A 20,712-nucleotide genomic window follows, 5' to 3' on the forward strand; every position below is an offset into this window, starting at 1 on the left:
GGCTGCGGACGGTCCAAGCAAGATTTTCTCAGCCTGGGGACATTTGCAAAACCTTTGTCACTTGGGTGGGGGGAGGGAGAGGGACCCCAGGGTGCTTTGGCCAGGAGGACCAATACCAAATCTTGACCCTCTCTCCCCCGGTCAGCCTTTGGAGAGGCTTTGCTGTGATAAGCAGAGTCCGAGAGAGCCCCCAGTTTCTTTTGAGTAGCAGCTCCGCATCTCGGTAGGGGATTCCTCTCCCCCTTCATGCAACACGGGCATCCCCTCCCCCTCTGCTGCCTCACCCCCAAATGAAGAAGACACTTAGAAAGCAGCTGGCATACATAAATAGGATTTTAGTTCACCAAACGTTTCACTCTTCGTCCTTTCTACCTGTCTGTGCACCGCCAATCTCCCGACTTCTTTTTCCCCGCTCCTGCCAAACTTCCTACCCCGTCCCCAGCCCACGGAGACTGGGCTCCCTTGGGCAAGGAGGCTCCTCAATGGCTGGAGAAGGCCTGTTTTGATCCAGGAGCCCCTCAGCCCTCTGCTTTGACGATGTGATGCGCCAACAGGCCGTGCCAAGAAGGCGTTTGGCCGAGGAACATCGGTCAAGCCACGCAGCCTCCTCTCCCCTGGCACAAAACCCCCCCCTAATGTCTCTGACGGGGGAGGGCTGGGCACGGCTCCCCCTCTGGCAGCACAGGCTGGGCATCAGGCTGGCGAGAGCCTTCATGGCCTGCCCAACAAAACCTGCCCTCTTCAGGGCTGGAAGCTCCTGCAGTCCACGAATTTCTGGCTCCTCTGGAAGGCGGACGCATCACCGGGCTTGGCGGGGCTGAGCTGCAGCCGGCCTTGCGGGCAGGTGACCAGGGTGGCCTGTGTGCCGGAGAGGCTCCGGCTGCAGGCCAGGCGCTTCTCATCCAAGACGGCCAGGTTGTACTCGCAGAAGTCCAAGAGAAGCTCCACCTGTTCATGGAGCGAGAGGGACTTGTACCTCCTCTGGGCCAGGAAGCAAATGGCCTCCACGAAGGCTTGGAGGCTCATCCCTGGGGAGGAGGAAGAGGGGGAGGTGAGCCAAGGGGAACGCTGAGAGCTTTGGGTCACCTAGATTTAAGCCAGCCACCACCACCACCACCCACACCAGCATCCGCTAGACATTCCACCCGATTGGAGGTGAAGGTGCCAAACACAGACCATCGCCAAGCACTGAACCTTCTGGCCGGGGCGGGCAGCTCAGGGATGCTGACCGCTGCCACTTCCCTACACCTCCCCTGTAGCTGCAGTGGCCCCCATGCTTGGCTGCCAGTCCCCAGGGTGGGTTAGGCAGGTGCCAGGCATGGACCCAGCCCTCAAAAGAGGGTTATTTAGGAAGCACAGCTGTCGCTTTGCCCAAGCCCTTCAGGGCAGAGGCTGGCATGGGCTCCCCATCCGTCCTGCCATGCAAAGAGGGGCTTATAGCTCAGGGCAAGCGCTGGAGTTTGGCTTCTTATGGGGGGGTGGGGAGGGGGCTGGCCAGCTCCTCGGAAGGGAGTAAATAAATCAGACCCTCCTCTTGACATCCGCGGAGCGCACGCACACACACACCCCTCTTCTCTGCTCCCCCGCAGAAAAAGCTGTATTACTGCCTCTGGCAAAGAAACGGGGTTTTTTTACCTGCATCCCTGGAGTTATCCACAGCCTCATTTCCATCGCCTGGCACAGAGAGCGGCTTGCAGGGATATTAAAATAAATCCCATCCATTACAATTTTTAATAAAACCTGACAATTAACTCAGGGTACCAGACAGGCGGGGAAGCGCATGCAGCTTCCTGTTGAGACGCTTCTGTGTAATCCAGATCGCATATTAAAACCTCAGAGAGGAGCCTCCCCCCATCCCCATAAAGTGGAGTGGGGGGCTGGTCTCCCTGGACAAAAAAAGGCTTTCCACCCCCCCCCCCCAAAACGGTGCATCCCTCCAAATGCTACTTTTCTCACGGACTTAACCCGCTGCTATTAAGGATTATTTCTTAGCGCCGGCTCTCAGGCACCACCACCTTCCTCATCCTTCTTATTATTATCATCGTGATGATTGACAACCTCCCTTCCTTTGCTCTGGTCTTTGGCTCTTCTTCCTCCTCTGAGCTCTGCTTAAATCCCTCCGATTAAGAATCCCTTTTCATTTCCTGCGACAACGCGGCAGCCTCGTTTCCCACACTCTACATTTCTTCGCCGTTCTCCCGGTGAAACCTGCGTTTGTTCTTTTCCCCAAAGCGGCGATGATACAAAATCAGTCCAAATCGATCAACGGAGGTTAAAAAAAAAAAAAACACCTGAAAGGTTGTTCTTTGAATGTTGTGGGTGGAAGGTGGAGAAGGCAGCCAGAAACACCAAGCTAAACACAAACTAAAGGAACTGAAAACTGCACACTCCTCGGGGAAAGTTTGGGTCTGAAAATGAAGTGGTTTTCCAGCGTTTCCCACCCTGAGGATCATGAATATTCATGAATTCCCAAATCTAAGCTCTGTGTCAAAAGTTAACTTTACTGGCTATATTGAGTTCTTCTACCCACACTGTGTGGAGATTCTCCGTCGTTCAGGTCATCGCTGTCTCAAAGGGGCACTTCCCCCCAAAAAATGCAACTGGACTTTCCTTGAAGACGTTTCACTTCTCATCCAAGAAGCTTCTCCAGTTCTGGCTGAATATAAATCCACCCATTCCGTCAGAAGGGAGGAAGCTTCTTGGATGAGAAGCGAAACGTCTTCAAGGAAAGACCAAGAAAGTCCAGTTGCCTCTTGAAAAAAAAAAAAACCCCTTTGGGATCCACTCCTGATTATTACCACTGATAATACGGGATATACCACCGATAGGGTCATCGTCCACTTGCCACGGAGCACGCAAATTGTGCCCGCTGCGGCCAGCGGGGAAGAGAACCTTCTCAATCAGGCTTTTACGTGGCAATTTGGGTCTTCAAGCATCGTGTTCATATTTAGGGACGTTTGGCTGCGTTCTTCTCCAAAGAGAGAGAATCCGCATCCACGCCCCAATGGACGGTCAGAACAGATGACCGGCTTGCTGGCTGGGCAGAGCCTCTCGGTTCTCTGCAAGGCTTGGAGTCTTCATCTAACAGACCAGGGATGCCACCTTGTGCCTACATCGCCATGTGCTGGTTATATCTTCCTCACCCCTCCCCAAGCCGATGTTTTAAAAGTCTGTTTCCCCCTCTTTTTAACTCCAGAGGAATCAAACAGCACCTGCAACAGTTTTCTAAGGTGGAGAAACACTACCTGCTACCGAGAGGTAGAGGCTGTATTCTAGGCCTGAAGGGGGCCAGCAGGTGTAAATACCTGAGCCAAGGGGATTGAGCACAGAAGCGAAGAGAACATGGAGAGCTGAAAGCAGCTGACCCAAAAGAGGAAGAATAATTTTTCCCCAATTATTTTGGTCTGGGGGAAGACATTCGGGAGGGTGGGGGAAAAAAAAAAACCAGAATTGTACTCCTCAGCAGTCCTTCACATCTTTTCCCTTATTGTCACTTCGGTCAGCAAAACCAAAATACACGCCCACACAAATCCGCGCTGGCAACATCCCACCACCGCAACAGATTCTGCTCACCCACAGCAATTTAAGATGCAAGCCCGACAGAACTCGGGCAAGGAAAAACACACACAGACAAAAACTGAGCCCTCGCCCAAGACTGAACAACGGAGCAGATGGTGGGGGCTCCTCCGAAGCCATCAATGGGGGGGGGCGAGGGGGGGAGAAAAATGGCGCTTCCTCTCCCGTTAATCTGTGTTAATTTCACTCGGCGGGACTCGCAAAACCCGAAAACTTGGCCCTTCTGCTAACCTGGCCCGGCGGCTGCCAAACTCCATTCCAAGGTGATTCCCTCCAGGGCTGCGATCTGGAGGCTCCTGAGCCCCGTGCAGCGGTGTTCCCCATGTCTGGCCTCCTCTGGCTTCCCTGAGCCCCCTCTTCTCCCCCTTCCCCCCGCCCCACACCGACAGCCTCATGGTCTTTGTAATCCATGCCACATCAGGTTGAGAAAACCTGGAGGTCCAGGTCTCGAAATCCGAAGGGAAGAGGCAGTCAGGCCAGCTTCCTAGGACCTGGGAAGGCTGGCTGAGGATTATGGGAGATGATTGCAAGGGTGGCCATCCCCTGCGACCACCTACCCACTTGGAAGACCCAAGAGAATGGACCCTTTGCACAATGGAGCCTGGATCAGCCAGCTGATCGGGGCCAAGGGAGGCCCCCACACACAGCCAGCCCCCTCCCAGGTGGGGGAAGGATGGACCCTGGCACGGCCAGGTGGAGCCCCAATCTCCGCTTGGTCTCCTGGTCTCCCATGGGTGGCTGGTCAGAGGGAGGGAGACTCACCAGCCTCCCGCTGGTCCACGCTGGGCCCGATCCCCCGGCGAGTGATGTCGATGTACAGAATGTCGCCCGCGGCCATGCTGAAGCCACTGTTGCTGATCTTGCTGTTCCTGGGGAGGAGGAGGAAGGATGTTATTATGGGATGCTCTCATTTTCTCTGCCTGGAAAGCCTCCCCCACCCCCAGGGGTGGGATTCAATTTTTTTAAAGAACCGGTTCTGTGGGCTTGGCTTGGGTGGTGGGTGTGGCTTGGTGGTCATGTGACTGGGTGGACATGGCTTAGTGGTCATGTTATTGGCTGGGCGTGGCCAACTCAACATCACTCACATCGAGGCACGCATCTCCTCGCCTGGCCTCTTGTGACTTGTGGGGATGCTGCAACAGTCGTTAAGTGTGAAAAAGGGTCATAAATCACTTTTTTCAGTGCCACTGTAACTTTGAATGGCCACTCCACACAAGCAAAGTATTAGCAAAGGAGGGGAAAAAACTCCAGAGAAGTTCCAGAGACAGGAAGTCTAGTCCTGCCAAGAATGTAATAAGGGTTAATGGAGAGGCAGTTTTTGTAAGCAACCCCAGAATGTTTCCTTCCTGCCTTCCTTACAGGATTAGGCCAGTAATTTCTTCTAACAACCGGTTCTCCGAACTGCTCAGAATCCTAACAACCAGTTCTAGCGAATAAGTGTGAACTGATAGAATCCCACCCCTGCCTCCCCCCCTCCCCCAGGCTCCCCCTCCTCACCTTATAAACATCCGGAATCCGGTGGGGCCCAGCTTGGTGGTCCCCTTCACTCCCAGGAAACGGATGAAGAGGGCGGCAATCCTCTCCACCAGCCGCAGGTAGCTGAACTGCTTGGCGTACTTGGGGAAGACTTCCTTCAAGCAGATGGTGGGGGGCTCGGCTTCTGGCGGGGGGCTCTCCCCCAGCTCAGGCTTGTTCTCCAGCTCCTCCTCGAAGAAGCTTTCCTTGTCCTGGGCCGCCAGTTCCACCGGTTCAGCTCTGTAGTTCAAGAGGGAGACCCCAAACTCTCAGGAAATGATCCCCATGTAACAGGGAGCTGGAGGTACCAAGGGGAGACTCTGCCCTACCGGACCCCAGCTGTGTGTTCTGACCAAGGCTTCCGAGACCGTACTTAAGCACACGCTTAGTTAAAACAACTCTTGTTTTATTTCAACGCTGGGAATTCTGTTCATTCCCAGCCTGTAATGACTCCCAAACAGTTCCTCGAGATAAGCACCCACCTTTCTCTCCTTTGAATTGCTGCCAACAACTAAAGTGCCAAATGGACTGTAAAAAACCAACTGAAGTACAAAGTCCACACAGAGCTTCAAAGATTAATCCACACAGAATGAACGACTTTGCTTCCTGCAAAGGTTTCTTCACCTTTGCCTGTCCTTTATACCGTATGGGAGGGGCAATCACCTCTCAGCCTTGCTCCCAAGTTGCCCCTTTTGTCTCAGCTGCTCTCGCCTTCTAGCAGCTCTGCACAGGCGCACTGGGAACAGGCTCCCCTTGTTCCTCTGCCTCGCTGCTGCCAGGCTCTGGAGTCAGCACCCCACTCCCAGATGGTCCTGGCCCCATCTCTGCATCAGACGCAGGACCCTCGTCCGAGTCTTCTCCAGACTCCCAGACTGGTCCTCGTTCTTCCCCACTGTCCGATTCCGCACAGGCTGCCAGAGAACCACAACACCATGAGAACAAGGCAACAGCCCTGATGAAGGGGCATAGATGTTCCCTGGGTGCCCACCTGGATCTTCCAAAGGCAGGAAAGGCCCTGTGCAGACTGGCAGGCAGTTCCAGGCATCGTGCCAGGTGCCCGTCCGCTCCATTTTTTACACAGAATCCCAGCTTTTAAAAACCACGTTCTAACATTCTGGATTCTCTGTTCCTGCCAAACCCGGATGGTAAAATCGAGCCATCCAACGACCTCTGAAGCCCATAGTCCAGATTCGGAGGGCCACCGGGGCCCCAAAAGGGCCACCAGGGCCCACAGAAACCACGTCCTCCCCATTTGTGGCAGACAGGCAGCCTCCAACCCTCTAGGTTTTCGCCCACCACCAAGAACAGCAAGAAAGGAAGCCATCCAGCCTGGGAACCAGAACCCCTGGCATCCCCCAGAGAAGAGGGGTCCACGCCGGTTTTCAACAGAGTCAAGCCCTGCATTCATTACACGACTGGCAGGTGAGAAGCCTTCTTGGGCTGTGTGGAGGTGTGACCCAGCTTAAAATGGCATTTCCAGGCCTTTCATTTCCCTTGTTCGGTGCCTTTCGTCCAAGAAGGGATCCGCCTGGCAGATTTACTAACAAGATTGGGAGGAAGAAGGAAAGAGAGCCTGTCTGGGGAGCGTCATTGCAGAGAGCAAACATTTCAATTTGAGCCCAGCCTTTTTTTCCCCCCCACCCCGCAACACATCCCAAGGACGGCTTATCTTTTATCCATGATTACTAATTTATTAATGCTTCCCTGCTATCGGCACCATGTCCTTTCTCTTCCTTCTCCGGGCACTTAATCTTTATGCTAATGTTGCTGCTCCCTTCGCTCCGTTGGCTACAATTCCAGCTGCTAATTAAAGGCTGGAAGGGGAGATTTACAGCCATGGTCCAGGGAGCGGAAGAGCCGTGGCTAAGCCCCCGCAAGGCCATCCGTGAGTTGCCGTCTTCCCAGGCAGGAGCCTCTGCTCTGCACGGAGGTCCAAAGGGGAGCCCACCTTGGAGGCCTCCGTGTGTGGGGTGGGGGCAGAGTCAGGGTGGGATTCAAAACTATTAACAACTGGTTCTGTGGGCGTGGCTTAGATGGTGGGTGTGGCTTGGGGGTCAGCTGAATACCATACATACATACATACATACATACATACATACATACATACATATAAAAGGAAATACATCTCTATCTCTTTATCTATCTACCTACCTACCTATTTAATCTGTCTATCTATCTGGCCTTTCTGAAGGTTGATACCGTCCAAAGGTAGGTCATCCAGCTGAACCTGGAAGAATTCAAGGGCCAGCAAACTCGGCTGCGCCTGCTGGGCCTTGTAGTTCGGCAGCCGGTGAGCCCAAAGACCGCAGGTTATCCCACATGAAAGATGGCCTTAATTTAGCTGCTTTAATTCTGACAGCAGGACCCGTCGCCTCCTGCCAGCATTCCCGCCTGGGTTATTGGTGATCGGAAAATAAATCACAGGAGATTCCCCACCGTCCTGAAACGGCTTGTGTTGTGTTGCGTGCGTCTGTTTGTGTGTCTCACCACCACCACTGAGACTCTTCCTAGTGGCATCTGGTTGTAAATATTTAAGTGGGATTGTCTGCAAGGACAGCCAGCTAGCTTCTCAGCAGTTTTTGGAGGCACGGGAGGTGGGGGAAAAAAATGGATTGGTTTCTTTTTGCCTACTGGGAGATGAATGTCTCTTTGCTTCCCTTGAACCTCCTAAACATGGAGAACAAAGGACAAGCTGGTGCCAGGATGGCATCTGAAGACTGTTGCCACCGTACGAATGACACGGATTGGCTACTCCTTGCACATTGCAAGACTTGTGGCAGGCAGAGAACGGGGTAACATAACGCTGCATTTCGGTGACATCGCCTCCAAAGTGCACGACAACATCTCTTCTTTCGAGGGAAAGCCTGACTTTTCCCCCTTCTTGCTTGGCACCATGAGGTCTAGGGTGACGTAACCCTACAATCCAAAAATGTCGCCGCCTCCCCGAGAGCACTAATAAGGTGATCTCCTTAACTCAAGGACGGGTGCTGCCTTCGTCAAGGACCTCCAGACCTGGATCACAGCCCAGGTAGCAGTTGTCTTCCGAAAAGGTGTCTGAAGGAAGCACAACGCTGTCTCATCAAGATAACCGTATAGCAGGGCAACATCCTCTCCCGGTCCCCCTGCCTGCCCTGCCAGCCACCCAAGACCATCCTGGTGGTCCAGAACCCCCAGTCCAATTGCCAAAATGACCAAGATAGCATGTTCTTTCTGCCCTCTTTGTGGAAATAAAGCCTAGGGTGACATTATGCTTATGCCAACTAGCTTGGGGGGTGTCCAACTAGCTTGGGGGCACATTGCCAGCTGGAAGGCAGAGGTTTGAGGGTCTCCACCCCAAAGCTTTAGCAGCCCCCATCCTTAAGTGCTGTACACGTCCTGCCAGAGTCTCAGCTGGGAATCAGATTGCACTTACGGAGGCAGCTCGACCGGCTGCTCATGATACTTCTGCTTCTTCTTCTCCTTGAAGGGATCCACCAATCGGAGGGTGTCACGGATAACGGCCACCTTGACTTCTTCATCGACCGGACTGGGGATGTTGTGCGTGACTCCCGGAGAAACCTGGGAAATCCAGAAGAGAAGCTGATCCCAGCAAACATGCTCAGAAGTCAGCTTTTTTTGCCTTCAAGCCGGATGTTTTATTCTTTAGGATTTTTTTTCCGCCAAATTCCAAGGTTAAAACACAAAACACAAAAAGGACAAAAATAAATAAATAAAAGAAACACAGATGCTAAAAAAGAAAAAAAAGTGTCTTAAAAAAAATAGGAAAAAAAGACTAAAGCTTACATAACAGAACACAGAATCACAGATTCATTCAGAGTTCTATCTTTCTGCAATCTGCTACCTCAGTTGAATGCTGATTACTATAAATATGGCAAGATTCAGAGAGGACTTCATTCAAGGCCAGCTGGTTCCTACGCCTAGCTCTGTCCTCAAAGGAGCAGGGAAGGTTTAAACTTCTCCAGACTTTTCACCTGAATGCAGGGGTGGGATTCTACCTGGTCGGACCAGTTCTATAGAACCGGTTGTTATGATTCTGCCCAGTTTGGGGATCTGGCAAATCGCACCACTCCCCTCCCTGCCCACTCACTCCTTACCTGGCATGCGCGCCATGAAACTTGCCTGATAAGTTGCTATTTTTCCTTCCCCTCCTCCCGACCATCAGTTGTTCTGCTGTGCTGGAGATTTAGATTAGCTAGAAAGCAGGAAATCGTTGGATTCCTTGCTTTCTAGCTAATCTAAAAGCAGAGCTGAACCTTCCTTAGGGCTAAGTTTCTATTTTTCAATGCAGAACTCAGGTAGCAGATTGTAGAAAGATAGAACTCTGAGTGAATCTGTGATTCTGTGAGCAACTCAGTCTGCTTTGCCTGATTTTGGGGCAAAAGTTGCTCTTTTAAAAAAAAAAAAATTCAATATTTACATAAATGTTTACAATATTTACACGCAAGCTGCTGCCACCCCGCCCAGTCACATGACCACATAAGCCATACCCACAAATTAGACCACGCCCACAGAACTGGTTGTTAAGACACTTTGAATCCCACCCCTGCCTGGACGGTATGGTCAGGAGGAGGAGTGGGGCCTCCGGTGGGACAGCTGAGGAAGGGGAATATATTGTTTCACCCAATTAATAATAAACAATCCAAATATTAACCCTCTTGAGTGCGAGTTACTGTTCTTTTCAAGGGGTATTTGAGGAAGGTGGGCAGCTGGTCCCAGGTGGGAGGCAGAGAGCTCCACTCTCATCTCTCCAGGAAAAGAAAGAGGCCGGAGGATGGCCGGACAAATGCCCACCTCTTGTTCATGTTCGATCTTCATACTTGGGTTGGCATTGACTTCCAGCAAAATGGGCTTCAGGTTCTTCATCAGCAGGATGTCAAATCCTAAAATCTTTGGAGGAGAGAAAGAGCAGCCACCGATCTTTCCCAGAAACCAGAGTGAAACCGTTTCCAAGCTCCCCAAGAACCACCCTAAAGCCCTGGTGTTTTGCTCAGCTTGACCGCCCCTAGAAGAAAAAGGGGTCCGGAGGGAGGGTTCCCCCAAAGATCTGGACACCGGGGGGGGGGCTTCCGTGGCAGCCAAGAATTAAGAGGAGGGGGAGTCTATTAAACCTCTCCATGGCCCCAGAATCCCCTAAGCAAGATCTGTCTTCGTCCTGGTTGCAATTCTGTGCTCTGGAGGCAGAAAACACAAAGGGGCAGACAACCCCCCCCACACACAAAAATAAAAACTTTTATAGCCTGAATCAGTTTGGACAACCACCCCCTGACCCCAAGGCAGTGGCTGAGAGGGCTAAGGGAAGCAGTGACCCTCCCAACTGAGTGAGGGTCCACTCAACAACAACAACAACACCCCACACACTTTTTGCAAGAGCCTAAAAACTTGCCTTCCCTGCCAGCTGGCTTGGGGCACCAAAGGAGGGGGCTTCACATCAACTCCTTCCCTCAAAACAACGCTATAGAGCCCTTTACACCAGAACAACTAGACACAAGGACAGTTTTTTCCCCACAACTCCATCACTCCGCTAAACAAATAATTCCCTCAACATTGTCCAACTATTTACAAAGTCTGCACTACTATTACTATTAATCTTCTCATCACTCCTTATCACCCATCCCCTCCCACTTGTGACTGTATGGCTGTAACTTTGTCGCTTGTATCCTTACGATCTATATTGACTGTTTCCTAGTATGATTTGACTGCTTATTGTATCCTATGACTATCATTTAATGTTGTACCCGATTATTCTTGATTCGTCTTGACAAATGTATCATTTCTTCTATGGACACTGAGAGCATTTTCACCAAGACAAATTCCTCCTGTGTCCAATCACACTTGGCCAATAAAGTATTCTATTCTATTCTATTCTATTCTATTCTATTCTATTCTATTCCTATCTTTTATTCTATTCCATTCATTCCTATATTATTGTACATTCTATTCTATTTTATTCTATTCTATTCTATTCTATTCTATTCTATTCTATTCTATATTCTATATTCTATTTTTATTCTATTCTGTTCTGTTCTTATTTCTATGCCTATTGCTATTCCTATTCTATTCTATTCTATTCTATTCTATTCTATTCTATTCTATTCTATTCTATTCTATTCTATTCTATTCTATTCTATTCTATTCTATTCTATTCTAATACTTGGCTGGTATTTTATTTACATGCTCTTATCTTTTGATGTCACAAGACGCCTAGATTTATCCCGGGGTAAGATGAACTGGCCAATAAACTGGGTAAGCACATAAATAAATAAAAAAATATATATTCCATGCACATCACTTTGGACACCCAGTGGGTTGACAAGTCCTCTTGTGAAAACCTGCACTCACTTGGAAGCAGGAAGGCCCCGGTTTCCCTGCGGGGATATCGGACTGGTGAAAGACCTTCAGATCGGGCACGATGGCGATGACGGTCTTGATGACCAAGGAGATGATATCGGACCAGACCTTCCGGATGTCGACGCCACCGCAAGCCAGCTTGCCCAGAACGCTGGAAAACGTCCGTTTGCTGCCGGTGTTGCCACTGTCCGAGTGGACAAAGTTCCCGCTGTGGATGTTGAGGGAGTAGTTGGTCAAGTGCATGTAGACCTGGTGGAGGTTCTTCAGGGACGGCTCCTGGTAGGGCTCCGTGCAAAAGCGGCAGAGTCCATCCTTGGCCACGTAGACCTCCAGGGGATCCAGGGATCTGAGCAGGACGTACAGGCGGATGTCAAACTTCAGCTTGTCGATCAAGAAGGGCTTGGCCATGTACTCCTGGACCACGGCCGGCCTGCTCTGCAGGTTGCCCGTCAGCCGGATCTCCGTGGGATCCTTCACCAGGTAGATGCCGTCTCCCTGGCAGCCCCCGTCAGGCTTCACAATGAAGGTGGGTTTCCACCTGGGGTTGTTCTCCTTCATCAGGTTTACCTGCCAGGGAAGCAAAAGGAGGGAGACAACGAAACTTTTGCCTGCTTCCAAGCCTTTCCCTTCCCTCCCCCTGCGCCCTTATGTTTTTTTAAGCAGCTTTGGGGCAGATCCCATTTAATCTGCTTCTTAGACAGCCAGAGATCTCCCTGTCTGATGCCCCAAAGGTGCTTTTTTTCCCAAGAGGAAACCAGACTTGCTTTGTTGCTCCTCAAAGACATTTCGCTTCTCGCCCAAGAAGCTTCTTCCGTTCTGAACTGAAGAGCTGGAGGATGAGAAGCGTCTTCAACAGGGGTGGGATTCAAAAATTTTTTACTACCGGTTCTGTGGGCATGGCTTGGTAGGTATGGTGTGGCTTGGTGGGCGTGGCAGGGGAAGGATACTGTAAAATCCCCATTCTCTCCCCACCAGAGGTGGTATTCAGCTGGTTCTGACCAGTTCGGGAGAACCGGTAGCAGAAATTTTGAGTAGTTTGGAGAACCGGCAAATCCCACCTCTATTGGCCCTGTCCCCATCTATTCTCTGCCTCCCATTGAGTCCCAGCTGATCGGCTGGGTCTCCTTTGGTTGCCCTGCACAGGAGAACGGAGCTGGAAAGCAGGTGAGTGGGATGGGGAGGGAAAGGGGATTTTGCAGTAACTTTCCTCAAGGAGGAAGACCAGGAGAAGAACCCACGAATTGTCCACCAACAACAGCCCCCCAAATCTTCTCCTTCTCAGGAACGGCTTCCACATCCTTTCACATCCGAAAAAACCAGCCTCACACCTGGCGTTTGTTAACCAGAGAGGTGCGTTTCCCTTTAAGACAGATGGAGGACCATATGCGGGGCTGTTTTATTGGCCATCTGCTGCTTGCTGCATCAAAGCCTGCGCGGGTGGGGGGGACGGGTTGGACTCTACTTACAAGAAGAGGTGAGGGGGATTCAGCTGCCTGAGCCATTTGCCCCAAGATGGATGCCCTGAAGAGGCTGCCCAGTAGATTCCCGGGTGCCAAAACAACCTCTGCTTTGGGCTGGAGGACCACATCCAGAGGGTGGAACATGGAGTTGGGCTCAGCTATGGCTTTGGGAGCATCAGTTTGGAAAGAAGAACAAGATGAAGATGGGTGGGCTTCAATTCCCAGAATTCCCCAGCCCATTGGCTAGGGAATTCTGGGAGTTGGAGCCCACCCATATTAAAGTTGCCCAAGGTGTTTGCTCCAATGGAGGTTTAATCCCCTTTCGGATGCATCTCTTCACTTGCAAAATTTCCTCCGGGAAACCCAACAATTCAGCTGGGTTTCTATGTCTTGTGAGGGTCGTACAAGGACCCAGAGAAAGAGAGCAGGCTGGAGAAGCTTCCTGTCGTGCCCCTGGTGGAGACTGACTCTGAGGGAGAGGAGGAACAGCCGACAGGGAGTGGAAGGGTGGCTCCGGAGGTTGTGGAGGAGGCTGGGGAAGGGCAGAGGCCGGCTGAGCAGTCATAGGAGCCAGGCCCATCCCTTCTCTATCCTAGGGCACGCAGGGAGGAGAGGATAAGGGAGAGACGCGGTCTCCTCAGGAGGAGAGGGCCTTGATCCTCTTCCCGGGCTGCAGCTGCGACAACTGAATAAAAGTATGGACCTGTACTGGCAAATGCTGGTAACAAAGCATGTAAATATCTCTACTTTATAGTTCATCTCTGAGTTGGGTGTCCTTCCCAGTGTGTGTTATCTGTGGACGTCCTCCAGCCCTTATCTTGCCTGGTTTGTGTTGCTTTTTTCCTTCTTCTTGTAACTGTTTGTGTGGGAGTTTTTTGCCTCCAGTCAAGAATATTTGGAGCTTGGAAGCAAAGCGAAGGAATAAAAGGGGCTTCACCTTGTTTTCTGTGACTGTGTTTGTTTCGTATCCCGCCCCGGGTCATCACACTTCCAGTGCCCTGGCCTTAAACCCTACTGGTGAAAAATGCCTGCCTCCCAGCCAGGCCTTTGCACCCAGATCAAAGTGCCCGCACACCTACCTCGGTGAGAAAAATGGCGAATTCCTCCGGGAGGATCCAGGAACGGGGATAGAAGTTATACTCTTCGGGAAAAAGCTCCTGCATCGTCCTCATGGCACGACTCAGGTTAACCTTCCGTGCCATTTCGGTCATGCCTGGTGAGGAGAGGAAGACGCGTGGGCAAGGGCAGCTACTGCCCACTGAGATGCCCGCTTCGGGCGCAGAATGCCCAGCCAAGTGCCAGAGAAGATGGCACTGAAAGCCAAAGATGGTGACCTCTCTTCCCAGCCCTGAGATTCAGTCTCTGCCTTACAGAAGGATCGTGGCATCTACATCCTTTTATTACTCTTCCTTTCCGCCCAACCTATTTCATTCGGTTTTACTAATTTATCGATTGTTTACCTGTTTAAGTAACCTTATCAACTACCCAAAGGATCTATTAAGCCGATCAACTTAATGATGATAAATTTTAACATATTGAAGCTTAAAGGCTCCCTTGTCATGGAGATGAGCTGCAGCCCCCACCATATTGGGTAGGAGGGCTATTTTTTTTTTCCTCTGAAGCGAGAACCCCAAACCTACTTAGCAGGGATTAAACTTTCACAGCAGAATAAGCTCCTAAATTTGCCGGTTTGTGCCATGACGGTGGAAATGTGCACAGCCCAATTCATCAAGCATTGATCGACCGGTCAGTGTGATATAAAAATATTCCCCTCCTTTTCAAAGTACCCAAGCGTAGGACTTGGTTACTGCTGAAGATTTTCTTCAGACCGAGTGGCTCACACTTTGCAGCCAGGAGAGAAAACAGCCCCAGAGTTTAATTACACTTGGAAGGAGTTGATTTTTTTGCCAATTTGATCCCTGGGAAGGCCTTTTTATAGATCCTTGTATAGCACGATAAAGCTGAGGCAGGAACAGCGATGAGCCAGTAACGTGGCCCTTCCTTAGCTGGATTCGGGAAGAGATTAATGGCAAATCAGGGAGCTTTAAGAAGTTTAATAGCCCCAATTTCAAGGAAAGGTTGTGTTAAATTCCTCAGTGCTTAAAAGAAAATGGCCCATCAGAGAAATCTCTCTTGGCAGAAGAAAAGAGATGGGACTGCTTTGTCTAGGTTTTTCAGCAAGATCAGGTAATTGCAAATATTTATTAGCTGTTCAGAGCCTGTGATTTATTTGGGCATGGCTTTCACCCAGAAACCTGCCCCATAACTGTAGGGTTTCTGCTTGTTCCATTAAAATAAGTTTGTACCACAAAAAAGCAAGAATCAAAAGACACAATTCAATGATGGACATTTAAAACAGTGAGAGGTGCTCTTGATGTTACCTGAGCTTGGTTGTTTTCTTGACCCAACTAGGTAACATCATCAATGCTAGAAGTGAGCAGGATTTGCTCTCTGTTCTAGCACTCATTCGCTCCCTTCCAGCACTGATGATGTTACCTAGTTGGGTGATGAAACGTCTGCAAGAAAACCCCCAAGGTCAGACAGCACCAAAGACCCCCTCGGTTCAACCCTGTACTACAAATATTTTCCTGTATGGGTATTTAAAACATTATGAGAAATATTTTCTCCCTTCTTGAAAATGATCAGCAGGAAGCTCATTGCAGACATAAGATGAGAGAAGGGCTGGCAACTGGCTTTGGACTATTTTTGACTAGACTAAATATTAATATTTTTTTTCCGGCTAGCTTAAACCTTCCCGTTTTTGAAGAAGGTGATGGTCTCAGGCTAAGGAAGGCCAACAACCATTGGAGCTCTGCGGGCATCCAACTTTTCAGCAGAGACGATCCCAGCAACGGTTCTCGTCCCAGGTCAGTTACCTGGAAATTTGTTGACTTGTCCCGAATAAATGACATTGTCGTGAAAGGAGACAGCGTGCCAATAGATGTCGCAGGGCAAACGGCGACCAAACGGAAACTGGACACGGCAGAAGAGAAGGAGACAGAAAGGAGACCCCCTTAGCAGAGTTCCCTGGGCGTACAAACATACTTTGTGGGTCTACAGCAGGGGGTCTCCAACCTTGGCAACTTTAAGCTTTGCTGGCTGGGGAATTCTGGGAGTTGAAGTCCTCCAGGCTTAAAGTTGCCAAGGTTGGAGACCCCCCCCTGGTCCACAGGAAGAGGGAGATAACTTTGCAGAGATTGCTCTGGCATTGCTTCTCTCTTTAATAGTGAAAGAAAAGCATCAAAAACCTCAGCTTCATCAACAAACAGAGAGAGGAAACAATTAATTAACACGCTAATTGGGCACCTGCTTTCATTCTCCCCTGCTAAATGGGGAACGGTGGCACCCACAACTGACAACAACAGCCACGGAGAAGGGGGATCTGTGACTCACTGCCTGATGCCTTGAGACTGGGGGGGGGGGGCGAGGGGGGCAGGGGAGACACTCCGTAACCTGAGAAAGGTCTGTTTTGCAGGAAGACAAACCAGCAAGCTGAAAGCCTCACCCTTTCCAGGCATGTGTATTTCACTTCAGAGGAGCGTGTGTTGCAGAAAATTGACACAAATGGCCATCCTTTCTGAAAGTAATGCACAAGTTTAAGGGATGTTTTCTGCAAATGATGCTCAGATCGCCTTTCCAAAGGCAGGAGCCCCCTCTCCTGGCCACAGAGCCCCGGATCCGAGAGTTAAGCAGGGGTGTGTGTGTGTGTGTGTCTGAGCTAATTATGCTAATTCCTTGATAACACCCTGCAAAGCCCAGTGGAGAATGAAGGTGTCACCTTGTTGCACAAAAAGGATTTGGATTTGTTGGAGGTGGGGGGTGGGGTGGCGACCTCTCAGATGTGCCACCCCGAGGGATTAGTACAGAGGCAGCCTTGGCTTCTGCTCACACCTTTGCAAGGGATTTTCACACGTTGCACGAGCACAAAATCCTGTTTTAAGCAGATTTATTTCTGCTTCGCTCTCCAATATTGCAGAAAGAGTTTTGACTAAGCGAGGGACAACGTTCTTCGTGGCCAAACACTGATATGACAGCTCGGTTTTCTGATTCGGCCCCAAACCTCGATTCCACACCCCTCTTCCCCCTTCCTAAAGAACTTGGGAACCAGCCTGTCTGCTGTGGATCTAGGATGCTTAAACACAAAGGTTCAGTTTTCCCCTTTTCTTGTGGTTCCATTTGGGTATTGTGAGAAAGGCTGTGGGGATGCCCGGGTCTCTGGAAGTCATCATTTAAGGCAGGGGTCGCCAACCTTTTGGACCTCAGGGACCACCAAACTCATAATTTTAAATCCTGCGGACCAGAGACCCTGGGAAAATCCCCCAAAAAGTCTGCAGGAAAATTCCCCACCCCATTTTCCTATTGATCAAGCCTTCTTTATTTGGGATTGCAGGATATAGTCTCCAGCTCTGTTCTCAGGGGGAGAGAGAGAGAGAGACTTTTGGCTTCATGCAAGGAAAGCAGCAGAAGCAGCAGAAGTTTTTCTTTCTCTCCCCCAAACTCCGCCAGAAATGAGTCTTTGCCGGCACAGCCTCTTGGAGCAGGAGGCCTTGCAAGGCCCCAAAGATGTATAAACGGACATTTGAAATTAGAGAACAAGAAGATAAATATTATAAGGTATGGGATTTATTTTATGAATGGTTAGATAAAAAAAAATATGGAAACGAAATATGTAAGAGAATTTTGCAATATAAGGATAATAGAATTATACAGAATATAACATAAAGATGTACTACTATTGGATGGATTTAGGATGATGGAATGAATGTTATCAGATAAATTAATCTAAAATATTGAATATTTTGCATGAAATGATGGAACAATATAGTCAAATGAATTATTAATAATGATAATAATGTACAAATATATAATAGATTGATAATATGAGAATTTATATGAATTGTGAGGACTATGGAGAGGATGCACAAAAGACTTGTAACCAACTGACACACTGTATGTATGTATCTAGAAGACGGTTTTATGTTTTATGTTTTGTTTGTGTATGTTTGTCTAAAATATTTTTTTTAAAAAAAAGACTGATTTCTGGCTGAGTTTGGGGGAGAGAAAGAAAGACTTTTGCTGCTTTCCTTGCGTGCAGCCAAAAGCAGAAGAAGAAAGAAGCGGAAAGAAGCAACCTGGGGCCAGGCTAGGTGCGTGGGGAGAGTGGGGCAAATTCCCCCCCTCCACCCTTTCCTCCCTCCCCTCACTATCCCGTGTTGCTCGCAGTGCAAGTGATGCGAGTCTTGTGTTCCCACGCAGCCTGGATTAATTGCTTTGGGTGGGGGGGACATTTCTCTGAGGACCACCAAAATTTTCTCACGGACCACCAGTGGTCCCCGGCCCACTGGTTGGCGATCCCTGATTTAAGGAAAGGCTGAAAGGAGGGAATTGGGGATCTGAGCAGCCCAGGGCCAGCTACTGGGGCTCGGCCAGCTGCCCTCATTTCACAGGGGAAGAGAAACGAACACCCCAAGGAGACCAATGCCTGCTGGGAGTCCAGCCCTGTGCTTCTCCAAGGGTTGGGTTCTTGGTGTGGCCACAAGCCTGGGCCCGGGCCATCCAGCAAAAGGAGCTCAGGACCGTCCCCTCCCACCTGCCCTGAGCCTAGAATTGCCCTGGTTGTCAACACACCACAAAGGCCTTTCTGGCAGCACTCAGTGATGTCACAAACAGCTCTGTGGACACTGGGGAGGAAAAGGAGGGATGGGAGCTGCAGGAAGGGAGGTGAGGGTCCCTGAAGACTTCGACGGGGGGGGTGGAGCTGAGCCTTCCCAAACCAGCTTCCTCCGGGTGCTCCCATCACAGCCAAACCAGCCCAGCCCAGGGGGCTGCAGTCCTTCAGAACCTCTCCGGCTCCCTAGCCCCTTCTTCTTCTTGGATCCGAGCAGACCCCTCCCCTCTTATCGGGGCTCCGGTGGGGGGGGGGGGAAGCCCCGCGGAAGGTTAAAAACAAAAAAAAGCCAAGCAGCCCCCGCGCGCGCGCCTTGCGCTCCGCCTCTGCGCCGCGCCTACCTCCTTCCAGCGCAGTTCGCGCAGGCTGAGCTTGAGCGCCTCCAGCGAGGTGCGCGCCTTGGAGCTGTCCACCGTGACGGAGCGCGCGCTGCGGCGAGGGCGCGGCCGGGACCGCGGCGGGATTGCGGGCGCTACCCCGCCGGCAGGGTCCTTTCCTTCGCGCGGCGGCTCCTGCGCGCTGCCGCCCCCGCCGCCTCGCCGGCCGGCCTGGCCCCGCGGCGCTGCGCTCGGACCTCTCCCGGGCGAGGATGCGACCCCCGCCTTCTCCTCGGGCCGGGCTTCCCGGCGGGCGCGGGCGGCGGCTCCGGCTTGAGCTGTGGGCGGCGGCGGCGGCGGCGGCGGCGTCTCCATCCGACCGGCGGCGGCCTTTCCAGTTCCTGCCTCTCCTCCGGCCGTTGCGCTCCCGCCGCCACCACCACCACCGGGCGCCGGCAGGGACTGAGCATGCTCTCCCGGAGCTGCCCCGCGCCCCGGCCCGGCGTCGCCCTTGGTTGCCCGGACGAGGCAGACGCGCCGCTCCACGCGCCGCCCGCTCGGCCCTCTTTGGGCTGGGAGCCCAGGCAGCCGCGCCCCGGGGAAGAGGGAGGGGGAGGCGGGCAGCCCGGAGGCTCGTCCCGGCGGGGCCTCGGCCGCCTTCAGAGCAAGCTCCGTCCCGCCCGCGCTCTGCCTTCCTCGCTTTTGGGTTGCCGGCCCAGTTGCGCCTCCCGAAGAGACCTCAAGGCGGCTCCAGTCCGCTCTTGGCCGTGGAGAGGGGCGAGGGGCAGAGAGCCCAGCGGAGGGGATGCTGGCATTGCCCCTGGCTGCCCTTTACACAAGCGACGGGGGCCACCGTGTCCCTGAGAAGGGAGGTGACAGGTTGGAGAAGTCCTTCCCCCCCACTCCACCAACTTCTGGGGGCAGATTAACCTGGGACAAGGCCTGGCCTCAACCCTCCAGCTTGTTTAATGAGAGTGGGGTGGGTGGGCTTTGAACCCGCAATCTCAGACCTCTCTCCCTTCTCAGCTTAGAAGGTCCGAGTAGTCCACAAGGATTCTGCGGGGGTGGCGGGGTGTGTGTGTGTGTGTGGACTTCTTCCAAACAAGGATGTCCCTATTTGCTTCTAGCACCCCCTCTTCTCTTCAGCCTTCAAGCCCGCCCTGTCTTGGGAAGGGGCCAGTTTGCAAGGTGCTTGGCACGGGGGTCAACTGCACCAAGGCCCTCTCCCTTCGGGGCCTTGGACCCACGGTCACACTGACCTCTGCAGACGAAAGGGTCGGGAGAGGGGGGGGTCAGCGCCCTCAACCTTCCACCTGCACACACACACAAGGGAGAGAATTCGCCAAGAATGATACTCTAACCGCCCCTGTGAAATTATTGGCCTGGAACAGGAAAGCGGCAAGACCTGTAGATGGTGCTGCAGCTAAGAGACGGCCGAGCCTTTCCCAAGCTCTCGCTCGTTCCTCAAATAATTAACAAGGAGGATGAAACCGGAACCCGGAAAGGCCTCTGTGGCCGGGAAGAAACAGGGCATTGTTTTGGCTCGGGAACCAGAATCCGGTTTGAGGGAGGGCAAAACAGAGAAACTGGTCTTTCTTCTAAACTCTGTTCGCCCGGCTTTCTCAGCTCAGTTCTAGGGTCCACGGCTGTGTTTGCATAACAAGCTTGATTTAGTGGCAAACAGTGCAAATTCCATACCTGGCTTAATTCTGTAACCAGGTTAATTGTGTCGTGCAAAGGCTGACCCTGATAGTCTAGTGGGCATTGTATCAAGATACCTGCTCTTTTATGCTTCGTGGTTGATTTATTTTTTGTGCTATCGAAGTAA

The 20,712-nt window shown here is 51.6% G+C and overlaps 1 protein-coding gene across 1 annotated transcript; it reads right to left on the bottom strand.

The window, feature by feature from the left end:
* Positions 1-315: 315 nt before the first annotated feature.
* TTLL11 (tubulin tyrosine ligase like 11) lies at positions 316-19,715 on the bottom strand. The gene is made up of 9 exons (XM_026712373.2): positions 18,909-19,715; positions 15,776-15,872; positions 13,979-14,112; positions 11,431-12,006; positions 9,883-9,978; positions 8,504-8,649; positions 5,074-5,331; positions 4,339-4,445; positions 316-1,028 (listed from the first exon to the last, which is right to left on the bottom strand). The coding sequence occupies exons 1-9, from the start codon at positions 19,257-19,259 to the stop codon at positions 742-744; spliced, it is 2,052 nt and encodes a 683-aa protein (XP_026568158.2). The 5' UTR covers positions 19,260-19,715; the 3' UTR covers positions 316-741.
* Positions 19,716-20,712: the final 997 nt, after the last annotated feature.

The sequence above is a fragment of the Pseudonaja textilis genome, chromosome 17 (assembly GCF_049901715.1).
Source record: "Pseudonaja textilis isolate UNSWEBS1 chromosome 17, rPseTex1.2, whole genome shotgun sequence".
Taxonomy (NCBI): domain Eukaryota; kingdom Metazoa; phylum Chordata; class Lepidosauria; order Squamata; family Elapidae; genus Pseudonaja; species Pseudonaja textilis.